The 13,267-nt window shown below is 41.1% G+C and overlaps 1 protein-coding gene across 3 annotated transcripts in view; it reads left to right on the top strand.

Moving 5' to 3' along the window:
• Positions 1 to 13,267, top strand: part of LRRC27 (leucine rich repeat containing 27) — a 61,924-nt gene that overhangs the window by 38,171 nt on the left and 10,486 nt on the right. For all 3 annotated transcript variants that reach the window (XM_054033297.1, XM_054033295.1, XM_054033296.1), the window contains one exon: positions 1,788 to 1,884. In XM_054033297.1, coding sequence (XP_053889272.1) covers positions 1,788 to 1,884 — 97 coding nt within the window. The remainder of the gene's footprint in view (positions 1 to 1,787; positions 1,885 to 13,267) is intronic.

The following is a 13,267-nucleotide window of genomic DNA, read 5'->3' as shown; positions in this document are numbered from 1 at the left end:
AGAATAGTCCTTAAGCTGCTCTATCTGTGCACAGGAAGAATTTAGGAGAAGAGACAAGGGGAACTATGTCTATATAGTTTTTAAAAGAATACACTCAGCAGACTTTATCACAGTTGATAAATACCTTCAAGGAGATAGTGTAAATGAAGGAAGAGGATTATTGTATTTATAATATCAGGCAATCATAGGACAAGGAGATATAACCTGTAACTAGGCTAGGAAGCAGGGCCGGCTCCAGGCACCAGCCCACCAAGCATGTGCTTGGGGCGGCTCCTGGAGGGGGGCGGTGTGGCGGGGCGCTCCGGCCCGAGAGCGGGGCCGTGACTGGGATCGCCGCCCTCCCCCCAGCACTCCGGCCGGTCAGGGAGAGCGGAGAGCCGCGGCGGGCTCGCTGCCCTCCCTCCAGCACTCTGGCCACCGGGGGCTCTCCGCCCTCCCCCCAGCACTCTGGCCGCCGGGGAGAGCGGAGAGCCCTGGCCAGGCTCTCCGCCCTCCTCCCGGCGCTCTGGCCGCCAGGGGCTCTCCCCCCTCACCCCGGCACTCTGGCCGCCGGGGAGAGCGGAGAGCCCCGGCCGGGCTCGCCGCCCTGCTCCCGGCACTCTGGCCGCCGGGGAGAGCGGAGAGCCCCAGCCGGGCTCTCCGCCCTCCTCCAGGCGCTCTGGCCGCCGGAGGCTCTCCGCCCTGCTCCCGGCGCTCTGGCCGCCGGGGAGAGCAGAGAGCCCCAGCCGGGTTCTCCGCCCTGCTCCCGGCGCTCTGGCTGCTGGGGAGAGCGGAGCCGCGGCGGGCTCGCCGCCCTCCCCCCGGCACTTCGGCCCAGTCAGGGATTGAGAGCCGGCCCTGCTAGGAAGGAAAAGCTTAGGTTAGATCAGGGGTTGGCAATGTTCGGCACGCAGCTCGCCAGGGTAAGCACCCTGGCGGGCCGGGCCAGTTTTATTTACCTGCTGACGCGGCAGGTTCGGCCGATCGCGGCCCCCACTGGCCGTGGTTCGCCGTCCCGGGCCAATGAGGGCGTCGAGAAGCGGCGCGGGCGAGCGATGTGCTGGCCGTGGCTTCTCGCCGCCCCCATTGGCCCGGGACGGTGAACCGTGGCCAGTGGGGGCTGCGATCAGCCGAACCTGCCGCGTCAGCAGGTAAATAAAATTGGCCCGACCCACCAGGGTGCTTACCCTGGCGAGCCGCGTGCCGAACATTGCCGACCCCTGGGTTAGATACTAGGGAAAAGTTCTTAACAGAGAAGTTGGGCAGTTGAATGGATTAGCAACACAGGCAACTGAAATACCATCTCTGCAGATAGTCAAGATCAAATAAAATAAAATATATTAGTGAGAATTATTTAGTGAGCATCCCTACAAAATATTGGAGAGAGGAGGGTCAGATTAAATGACCTAAGTGATCTTTTTCTGGTCCAACTGTCTACTTCTGTATATACAGGCACCTCCATCCCTACTCAAGTACTCTGACCTAGCCAGATTAGCCATGTAGAGATGAAAGCTCTGTAGCATAACAAACCTTTGAGGAATCAGTCCTATAACCATTTCAATTTTTGTGTGAATTCTTTTGCTGCTATATTTTTTCTCTCTGCATTTTAATGCAGTGGTGTTCCTTGAAGTGCTGATCTTCCATTTGAATGTTAGTGCTTCACAAAGATGTCCATAGTACATGCATTTTTTTGCCACATATCTGGCACGTTATTCCACTGTAAAATGGTTGACTGGGTAAAAAGAAGTAATAACATTCACTTTTTAAAATGTGGTTTTAAAAGTTAAATATAAATAAAAATTTTTCAGAGATAAAGAAGTGCTTCGGGAATGGAGACAGCGTGCCAAGATGATGAAGGAGAAGAAAGAAGTATTGTTCAGGTATTCACCTACAAGAGCAGACATGGTATGTAATAGAGAATAGCAAGGCAGTATTGGATCAGGTAAATAATCCATTAACAAGACGCTTTGACCCTTTTTCTCTGTGAACTGTATATTTAGGTTAGACTTCTAATGATGATAATACAGTTAAATAGAAAAATGAATACTTAAAATACTATCACTTTGAGAAGCTATGTGGACCTACAGCCCCCACATGAAATATCTATATTGAACATGGATCCCGTGTGAATTGATGTGGATCAATGTGCAATGTAGGAGTTGCGAGACCCTGCAAACAGTTATTCACTATCTGTAGTAGTTCCAATATCAGGCTATTGGAGACGTTAAAACAGAAGTACTTATATTTAAATATGTTTTTTTTTAATTATTGAACGCCTCCAATTTGTGATATTGCCTCTGCCAAACTGAAATTGATGTGGGCTGGATCTTATGGTTGCTACAGGAGTCTGTAAACTCTGGCACTCTAAAAGGAGGCACCTTTTTAAAAAAAGACTCAGATGTGTAAGAAAAATTGGGTTTTTGCCCATATTTGCTTTTTCTGAAGTAGAAAGAAGGCCTGAAAAGTGTTTCCCAATGACACAAATAAAAAAACCAAAATTCTTGTTGTTTTTTTATAATAGAAATTCTGGCCTCGTTTAAGTATGACATTGCAAGGAAGTGGATATTGAAAGCTGAACAATCAGACCTCTCAAATGCTCCCTTGTGGAACTCATTGTGACCATGACACAAAATAAGGGACATAAAAAAAGTATCCATTCAGAAAACTTCAAATGCTGAGGGATTCATTCTGTTAGTGTCCATAACTCTTTCTTTAATCTCCGTTTCATGATTCTTTATTTTTGATGTAAAAAAATGGTTAACATCAAAAATCAGGGGACAACAAACGTGTATGGAACATAGGTAAGCTTTGAATTAAAACAAATGACAACTCTCAAAATGAGGTACAATTAAAAGGGAAGGAATTTAATCTGGTTGTTTAATATGTTTTTGTTTTATTGACAACTGTCTAGCAATGTCTAATAAACATCTGGTAAAAAGGATATCTTCATTAAAGAATAAAAACCCTCACTCCTTCCGATAACACATGAGGGCTCACAATACACATCTCTGACGTCCCCTGAAAGAGCAGGCTTTGCTTTGCTGATATTTCTAAAATAATGTGAAGGTTTAAAAAAACCCAAACAATGTCTATTTAGGCCTTCGTTGTAAGTCGTACAGAAGCAAATGAGGGCACAACCTACTTTAAAAAACAGTACTTTGTAAGTCAGTTAGTTACTAAAATGATGGTACCATAGGATGGGAGTCAGGACCCCTGGAGCAAAATCCACTATTTTTCAGTGGTGCTAAGATTTCACGCAAGAGTTCAATTCTTAGTTCTGCCAATAACCTGCTTTGTAATCATGAGCAAGTCACTTAATTTCTCTGTGCCTCTGTTTTACCTTACATCCTTGGTCATGTCTATTTAGATTATAAGTTCTTGGGGGCAAAGACTGTCCTTTACTATGTGTTTGTACAGTGCTTAACACAATAAGGCCCCAACTTCAAGGCACTAAAATAATAAATAATAAAATAATAACAATTAATAATTGTTAAATGTATAGTGTATATGTTGGGGGTGGTGGTTATTTGAAACATTATCCCCTATTCTGTATGTCTTTAAATTATTCACTTGTGCAAACTGATGCTTCTGAAAATAAGCCAAGTTATGATGCCAAATGTGTCAGTGATACCAGGAAAGTCTGCTATCATTAAACTGATAACATAGCATGATGTTCTTCATCAAATAAAATAATACAAGGACAACATTGGAATTGGGCAATATTCCCTGCCTCTACGCTCTGCTGATTGCAGTTTAACTTGTGAGGAAAAGTATTACCATCTCAGAGAGGCTGAACAGATCTCAGACCCTTATTAATAGCTTTTGGTTTCGGAAATGGAAAGTAAAAGTAACACTTGAAATGTATAAAGGAACTTGAAGCAATTTTACAAATAAGTGAAAATTCCTGGCTCTGTGACTGGTTGAAAACAATTATGTGACAAATCTGATACTTGTGAAAGTAGGGTACGGCCAAATTATTTTGCCAATTTAAAAAAACTACAACTCCAGCACCAAAACTGCTCACATTGCAGCAGTAGATTTACAGTATGACTCCCATTCCATAGGGGAGGTTGGGAAGCACAGCAAACACAACTGCTTGCCACAGGAGACTTATTTACAGGCGGGATAATCAATACCAAGGATCAAATCCTGGCTCCATTGAAGTCTATGGATAAACTCCCCCTGCCTTCAGCAGGGCCAGGATTTCACGCCAAGGGTCTAGGGTTTTCAACAACAAGAGTAATTCCAAAGTGGCAGCATCAGCATGAGCAGAATGAGTCAGAAGTAATTTTTCTTGCTGCTGTGAGTAATAGGGATTCAAATTGTAAAGTGCATACACACCTGTTATTTAACAATATGTTTTTTCCTATTTAAAAAATGATAAGGAATATCTGGATTTCACCCATGTTGTTTATATTATCCCTCTGAGAGTAGTTGCAGCATGCTTTCTCCGTGTAGGAATGTCTCTGTTTTAGTTAACCTGACTGAGGTATTTTTTAGAATGTGTAGCTTTCGTTAAAATAGTTGAGAATTAGGCGGATCATGTGTGATAGTAATAAATCTGACGATGTGATAATAGGACAGTATCTTTACTTGCCAAGGAGGGCCCCTGTTTTGCTTGCCCATGTTTCCAAGTTTTATGAATACAAAAAAGAGAATGTGTTCAGTCTGAGAGCACAGTTCTTGAATTCCACATTTTTCTATGTCATTTGTAAGTAAATACTGTATTTAATACTGTATATTTTAAAGCCTCTGTTTAGGCATTGTTGAAAGTATATATGAAGCACAAGAGGGCACTGTAGTATCATATATGTATTCCATAGTGATGAGGTTGCTAAACTCCCTTGTTACTGAGTGACAGAGTAAATAGATTATATTAGCAATATCTAGCAAAATTCAAAGCATATAAAAGATTGGGTGGAGAACCCTTTCATACTCATTTTTAGACTGTTTGTCTTTTACTTTGTCACTTATGAACTGTATGTCCTTATTCTATCCTATCCTGGTTTTGCAGGTAGGGTAGAAAGAGGTTTCACATTTCTTGCATATTGCAGAGATTATTGCTTGCTAAGTAATGAACAAATAAAGGTTTAATAATTGCAGTCTGCCCAAATTCAAGTGAAGTCCTCAAATAACCACATAGTCATTTCTTGCTATGTTGACCAGTTTTTAAGATTGTTTCATGTGTTTATTTATCAGCCCGTGCATGTACATATTTGTTTGTGGAAGTCTGTGAAATATGTTTCCATTATACCTTACGGATCTGTTCAACAGAAAGCTGGCCATTGTGTAGAAACTGATTTTTACCAAACATACTAAGGCCTTTTGGGGAGAACCACAAGAGAGTGCAGACTCTCCAATGAAACTTTTTCTCTCCCCTAATGAACCTGTGAATGCTGTTATACATGGCATGAGGACCAATTTAAGTGACCATGGGAATTTATTTATTTTCAAATTATTCTAGCTAAAGACTGATTTAGCTGATGGTTCATCCCTTTTCCCATAAGAAAACACTTGGATTAACCAAAAAATGAAGACTTTGTAAAATTTAACAATAAGAAAAAGCATACAATGTTGTTAATGTAAAGTATTTTCCCTACATCCTAAATATATAACTTAAGTGATGTTTGCTTGCTAAGGAAGTTTACAGGATCCGTAAGTATGAGCTTTTGCAAGGACCACAGGCCAAGTCTTGTAAGAATCATAAGGGGGTCAGTCACGAATAGCAAAAAACTGACAAATTGTCAGATGATTAGTAAATGCATAATAATCTGTTAACAGACAATTGATGAACAGAAAGTAAGCCAAAATCACCAAATAAACTGATCAGAACAAATAACTTGACCCATCTCTAGTTCTCAACATGTGAAATATGTTTATGTTTTTTTTTAAACTCTGAGCTTTGCTGGAAAATCATAAGCTTCATGAGCATAATGCCAGCAAAGCATGGAAGTATGGGTGGTTGGAAAACAAATTTCATTTCACAAAAGATTTAAGATTTCAAAATTTGTTGTAATTGTGTTGTGGAATGAAAACGAGATTTTAATTTTTTTTCCAGAGAGAGAGAGACAGATACCAATCCCTACTCTTTATGATTTGGAGTAGGGATTTGAACCTGGGCCTTTCACATCCCATTTGAGTGCCATGACTGCCAAGCTATTGGCTATCCTGGGGTGGGGCAGGGCTCTGTGTATATGTGTGTGTCTCACCCTTATCAGACATTCCATCCTGGAACTGAGAAATCTTCATAAAAACTGATACATTTCTACAAATCATTTTCATTTTGATGAAATGTCATTTGTCAATTAAACTTTTTTCAATGAAAAATGACAACTTTTTGACCAGCTCTACTTGTAATTTCCACGAGTCCCCTGGATTGGGTTTATGCAGCTTTTAACTTTTAGTGAATCTGAAAATGGGACCATGGCAATAACAAGCTCTACTGGTTATGCTGGTGAAATGTATAACTTCTTTGAGGTCTCAGGTACAATTCTGCTGCCGAGAACTAAGGGCATGGCTACGCTAAAGAGTTTGCAGCAGTGCAACTGCATCAGTGCAGCTGTAAACTCTTCAATGTAGCTGCTCTAAACTGGTGGGAGAAAGCTTATGTCCGTGGGGGGAGTTAATTCCCACCACTGAGTGACATAAATTATGCCAACATAAGCTGTAGTGTAGACATAGCCTACATTTTTGCAGCTTTCTGATAGTTGTAAATCCTACTAGTACATTCAGAGGTGCTTGTAACTCTTATGAACTCTCTCTCTCTCGAATGCACGTAGGGCATTCTTATGAGCACCACTAACTAAATACAAGTTGTACTGAAGTTACAAGCAAAAATTTATTTCACTCTTACTCATAGACTCATAGACTTTAAGGTCAGAAGGGACCATTATGATCATCTGGTCTGACCCCCTGCATGCTGCAGGCCACAAGACCCTTCCCTGGACTCTGCCGTTGAAGTCCCCAATCCTGTGTTTTAGTGACTTCAATCGGCAGAGACCCTCCTGCTGGTGATCCCTGCCCCATGCTGCGGAGGAAGGCGAAAAACCTCCAGAGGCTCAGCCAATCTACCCTGGAGGAAAATTCCTTCCCGACCCCAAATATGGCGATCAGTAATACCCCGAGCATGTAGGCAAGAGTCTCCAGCCTAACCCTTGTTGGCCATTATGCTATTTACGTACCATTGCTTGGTTTTCCTTGGCTACTCTTCTTGACTAATATGAGTATAAGCAAATACTTTTTCAACTTTAATAAAAATTAAAAGAATACTCAAATAGAAAACTTGAAGCTAGCATTAAAGTTGAAAATATGCAAAATATTCAGCCCTTTAAAATAATATTAATTAAATGTAATAGATTTTTAAAACATCAATAACATATACTAAAAACTTAGGAACTATACACCATACTCTAGGCATTCTGAACTGTTTTTTACTAATCTGGTTTCAAAATGTGCTGGACTGTACTATGGCTCTAAATGATTTTAATTATGGTTAGAATGTTTTAAGAAATTTTTCCATAATAAAACAGTCCATATAGTCCAGAATTGCATCACCCATACCACTATGGGCTAGGAAGTCCGAAAAAATTCATTTCAATATATTGAAAATTCACTACTTATGTGATTCACAGTCTTTCCAAGAGTTTAAAAAATCCAAACCACCTAATGCATTCTAAAAAATCCAACTTTAGTCTGTCTGCTCTAGAGCTCAGTGAAATTTTTAGTCTGAATCTTTTTCAGCAAAAAATGCAAATTCAGCAACATTTCCCCAATTCAAGTTGGTTTCACCAAATTGTTTCAGTCAGGGGAAAAAAACAAAACAGAAAAAATCAAAACATTTTGATAAATTTGAAATGAACCATTTTGATTTTTCATTTTGAAGTGACTTGGTTTTGAAATTTCCTATAATTTTACCTAAAAGATCTGAAGTTTAGAAGTGGTCAAATTCAAATGTTTTGATTTTGTTAAAACATTTTGTTTGATCCAAACCAAAAACAAATTTGAATTTTTGATTTGCTGAAAATTTTGAAAAATGTTGGTTGCAACTTTTTTTTCAGAATTGCCAGCAAACCAAGAAATTGGTTATTCACACAGCTCTAGTCCACTGTACATCTAGTGACTGGAATACTGATATATATGTAGGTTTACTTCTACCTTGGAAAGGGGAGGGGAGCAGGAGTCAGTAAGCACAGAGACCTTGCTTGGCAGCATCTTTGCACCACTAGCAATGCAACCACCAGATTCCTTCTGCCTCTCTCATCCTTCAGGTCAGTTACCATTTCATGTGAAAAAAACGTAAGACAGTTGAGATGCATCACATGCACCTCCTGCTCATCTGCATAGTTGGGCTGGGTTCTGTATCTTGCCTTAGCAGCAGGTATTTGGCCATCAGCAATCAACTGTTTACTGTTTCCTCACAGATTTGGGTGCTCTCTTCATTACAAGGGTTGATTCACAGGGACATACCAGATATATAGCAGAGACTGTCCTTTCATCAATATAGACTGAAAGAGTGTGGGGTGGCGGGGAGTGAAGGGGGAGGAATGAGCTATATCATCAGACACTAGGTAGCCTACTGTTGGACAGACTTAACTTTCCTCTGCCCATTAGCAAAGGTCTCCTGGCCCAGGTTATAGTGTGGGTAGGGATACAGTGGCAGAGTTAAAGTTGGTACTTCCAGTTTTTAAAGTTTGGACTTTCTAATGGTTTTTATCTGTAAATGCGATGGCTTAACTAAATGCAACAAAAATGTAAAAGTGCAAGATGCAGAACCCAACCCTTAATTTTAGAAAAAGAAAAATCTATGCTTAAGCTATATTAAATTTCAAGTACAGTGCCATGATTTTAGCCACAGTAAGCTTAGCGAAATGGATGAGCAGAGTCATTATGTAGCTGCAGTGAACCTTTTCTGGAAATATAGTATTAAAGGATGGCTTACTAGTTTTCTAAATTTATGTTTGTAACCTAGCCAAGTAAAAACCTACATGTATAATACAAAAACAGATGTGTTTATACTATATGTATAAAATGTTTATCAGCCTTTCAGTTTTACAACAAAAAGATTGTTTAACATTTCCCACTTTGTTTTTCTGTTATTAAAGCACATAGTCCTTGTCAGAATGCCTATTATTAAAATAGAGAAACTGCTTTCTTTGGAAAATGCAAAAGAACCTTTTAAAATTGGAGCTATTTTCTATTCCTATGTTGCAATGTGCTCAGACCAAGTTTATTGCACAACACATTTTTATGAAAATAAAGAAACAACCTGGATGATCTGAGAGGCCTTCATCGGCAGATATGTTTGCAATAAATCTGGTTTTATCTCAGACCTTCACTCTGAATGTCACTGTTTTTGTTCTTTAAGGCAATTACTCACAAGCTAATGGAGATTTATTTTATATTATCTGTTTGTTTTATAAGGGGCAAGGACTTTTTTAAAAGCGTAAGCTAATGTCATATTTGAAGGTTATTCTCTAAGTCATTGTGTCATATAGATATTCATAGATATGAGTAAAGGCTCTCTAGCTAGTCCAAAATAGCTTGTAGATGCTGACCCATGTGTGCCTCTGACGCTGTACTCTCTCTAGTGGTTATTTCTCTCTTGGAAGATTTTGTAATGCCAGTTTTTACATTATGCAACCACCCAAACCAGCCTTTTCCTATATGCCAGTCGGGATAATGCAAATAACTTTGGAGGACTCACTGACCATGCTCAGTGAATTCTCTGGTACCCTAATGCAGGGGCAAATTCTTTCCTAGCTCAATGAGTAATACAGTCAGTTGAGGCAGGGAAAGCGGGGACTGGCGTGCTCCCATAGACATCAGGAAGGAAGTCAATGCTCAGAGGCATATCCAGCTCCAGTGGGAGAGACATCATTTCCCATGCAACTCTCCCGATTTCCACATAACGGTAACCAAGTACTCTCCCTGTCACCTCCCATGTCATGTTTTTACTCCAGTCATTTGGCGGCAGAAGGTCCCACAAGCTGTGTGGCCCCAGCAGACAGAAGGCTGAACCAAAGACAAAGAGCTGCAGTGCAAGGGAGGCTGGAAGCTCATTTATATGAGCTCTGCTCTCTACAACACCTTGGGACAATTTTTTTTCTTACTTTTTTTGAGTAGGCAGAACTTTTGCCTTCTACACTTTCTGTGCAGCCAACAAACACTCTCTTTGGGCAACTTGCATATTCCAGAAGTAGTGTGTATTTTTCTCTGGAGAGGATTTTACATGAGGAACATGTACTAACATTACTACCTATCTGGGATTAACTGTTATAGGAGATGTAAGCTCTTAACAGTTTCCCAGCAATCTGGGTCCCACTGAAGTCAAGAGGAGTTTGGCCCCATTTAAGTTAATGGCAAAAGTTCCTATTGACTTCAGTGGGACCAGAATTTCACCCTGAACCTCTAAAACAGTGATACTCAGACCTCAGTGGTTCAGGAGTCCAATTAGCAATCAACATTATCCAAAAGAGCCGCAGTAGTGTGAATTCATAGTTTCATTTACTATTTTTATATACATCTATCTCTTTATATCTATATATATTATTCTCACAGCAAAATGACTGACCAGGTATTATTATTTTATCAACTACAATTGATTAATAACATAGTAAAAGTATCCTGATTGGTTAATAACTAGTTCACAGTGTTTTAATATCATGTACTGCAAAGAACTGCAGGAGACACATTCAAGAGCCACTTGCAGCTCTTGAGCCTCTGCCTGAGTATCATTTGTCTAAAACAGAGGAGAAGGGGTGCTTCCTTAGTAAAATATGAACACTTCAAATCATGATTTGAGGAATATGACTGTTGTGTGAGACGGCTTGTACTACAACTGCTTGTTTTGTACCTGTTATGAATCCAAAGAGTACATCAGTCTCCTATTGAGGCAATATACCATCTTCATAAATCTTAAATTCACACACAGTTTTTCAAAAAGAAGCAATATTTGAAAAATGTTTGTATATTGTCAGTGATGTTAAGAGAATAAGGGGTGAAATTCTGGTCTGACTGAAGTCAGTGGGGGTTTTGTCCTTGACTTAAGTGGAGCCAGGATTTGCTTCTCTCTTTATGAACAGATTAAGATTAAAAAAAAAAGTTCTGTTCACGATTTGCTTTACGAGGTTTATCTATAGCCTGGATTAACTTTAAGTGGAAAATTAATATTTATATTTAATACAGGTCAGATCTAAGGAAGAAATAATCTTACTTTCTCCTTTGAGTAACTGTCCAGATGCACATTTCACTGATGGTGCACAGTCACCTTGTGCATTAGTGGTAGGAGTCTTTTTGACCAGCAGTACCCTTAGTGTGTACATGTGCTCTTCAGTCTTCATGCTCCTCTGCAAGGGCATAGAAGGATAAGGCATGCCAACTACCGTTCAGTTCCTCTTCCTGCCTCATGGGTTAAAGATGGAGCCTATCCCCTCCTTATAGCTTTAGCTAATAGTTTTACAGTTAGTTTTATAGTATAGTTAGTCTTTTTAGTAGTTTTTAGTAGTTTGGTTGTCTGTTGAAACCTTTAGTTGTGAGAATTTACCCATTCAGTAAAGCACCATCTGGTTTGTCTGGGTTTAAACATTGCTTCTCATGTAAAGGAGCATCCCAGATACAGACAGAAACTCAAAGTGCCTCTGTTGTCTGGGAGAATCGCACATTCCCGGTAAATATGTGATTTGCAAGTCCTTCAGCTACTGAGCTAGAAAGGACAGAGCGGCCCACCTTCAGGTCTTTCTAATGACGAAGTCAATGAGATCTGCTTCTGAACTGGGCTCACTAGACCCCCATGTACAGGGACCTCTTGAGTCAGAGTGTGGGCTCTTTGCCTTCAAGAGCTCTGACTCAAATTGTGACTACAGTGATGGCATCATCCCCAGATAGACCACAGGGAGCTAGAAGTCCAAGGGGCAGGTCACCTACCAAGGTGTCCTCTAATAGGAAAACCTCCCTATAGCACTGAACATTGAGATTTCGCTGTTCAGAATGGTTCCCACTGAAGCTCAGCCTTCAGCCTGTTCCAACCATACAGCACCAAAGCATCTGGTACTTGAAAATGGAACCTTGGGAAAAAGAATGGCACTAACCCCAACACAGTCTACCTCAATGGCCCCGCACCAACTCTTCTGGAACCAAGCCAGTCAGGACAGTGCACTGTCACTGTTGCAGAGATTCCTACACCACCTTGACAAAACCTGGTTCTCATGCAGCCATCCACACTGCCATGCTTGGCATCAATGGACCTGCAGATTCACCAAAAACCACAATCTTCCCTGCTGTTGACTTCTGCACTACAGTCAGCCCCAACTCTATCTAGTAGTGTGGCACCATCAGTCCCTAATACTCTGAAGGCCACAGCACCATCATGGATCCGAGCTATGCATTCTCCTAGATTCATCTTCAGAGCTGGGGGATGAGAAATTCCACCCCACAACATACTTACCCAGACTGTTGCCCTCTTATAGAGGATCCAGACACACTTCACAGGAAAGATGTTGGGACCCACAGAATCCAGGCTCATGGTTCCTTATCCCCTCGCCACCAGGGTCTTACCCACCAATGCCCATGTGGCCTTGCTGGGGACCCTGGTCAGCTCAGAGCAACTTCAACCCCAGAGAGCAACCATGCCACCAGAAGGCGGCCACCTCCAGAGCACCGCACATTCAGATACCCCACCACCCTTTTCCAGTACCTGCACAACCACAGGTAGAGGAGGAGGTACTGGCCTCACAAATGAACAACTATAAGGGTTTCCAAGACCCATTAAAAGGCTGGCCAAGACCCTCCAAATCCCTGTTGAGGCAGTGGAAGAACAGACATATAAACTGGTAGACATATTTTAAGGATCTGCAGTAGGGAAGATGGCCCTCCCAGTTAACGAGGACATTATACATCCAGCCAGAACTTTGTGGCAGACACCTGCTTTGGCACCACCTACCTCCCACAGGCATCCAGACAAGAAATATCAAGTGCCTTCTATGGGTGCAAAATTCTTTTACCCGCATCCTATCCCATCCTCCTTTGTAGTCACAGTAGCAAATGAATAGGCAAAACAATTCAGATCCACACCACAGGAAAAAGAGCCAAAGAGACCAGATTTATTTGGAAAGCCTACTCCTCAGCAAACGTACAATTCTGTGTAGCCAGTTATCAGGCCATATTAGCTGGATATGACTTTTGCATACATAAAAGGCAGCTTTCCTTTGTCGACAACTTTTCCCACAACAATTATGAGGACTTCATGTCACTTGTTAATTAGGGCCAGCTCATAGCCAGAATGAGCCTCCAA

This window comes from Malaclemys terrapin, chromosome 7, assembly GCF_027887155.1.
Source record: "Malaclemys terrapin pileata isolate rMalTer1 chromosome 7, rMalTer1.hap1, whole genome shotgun sequence".
Taxonomy (NCBI): Eukaryota; Metazoa; Chordata; order Testudines; family Emydidae; genus Malaclemys; species Malaclemys terrapin.
This window is presented reverse-complemented; position numbering and strand designations above follow the sequence as displayed.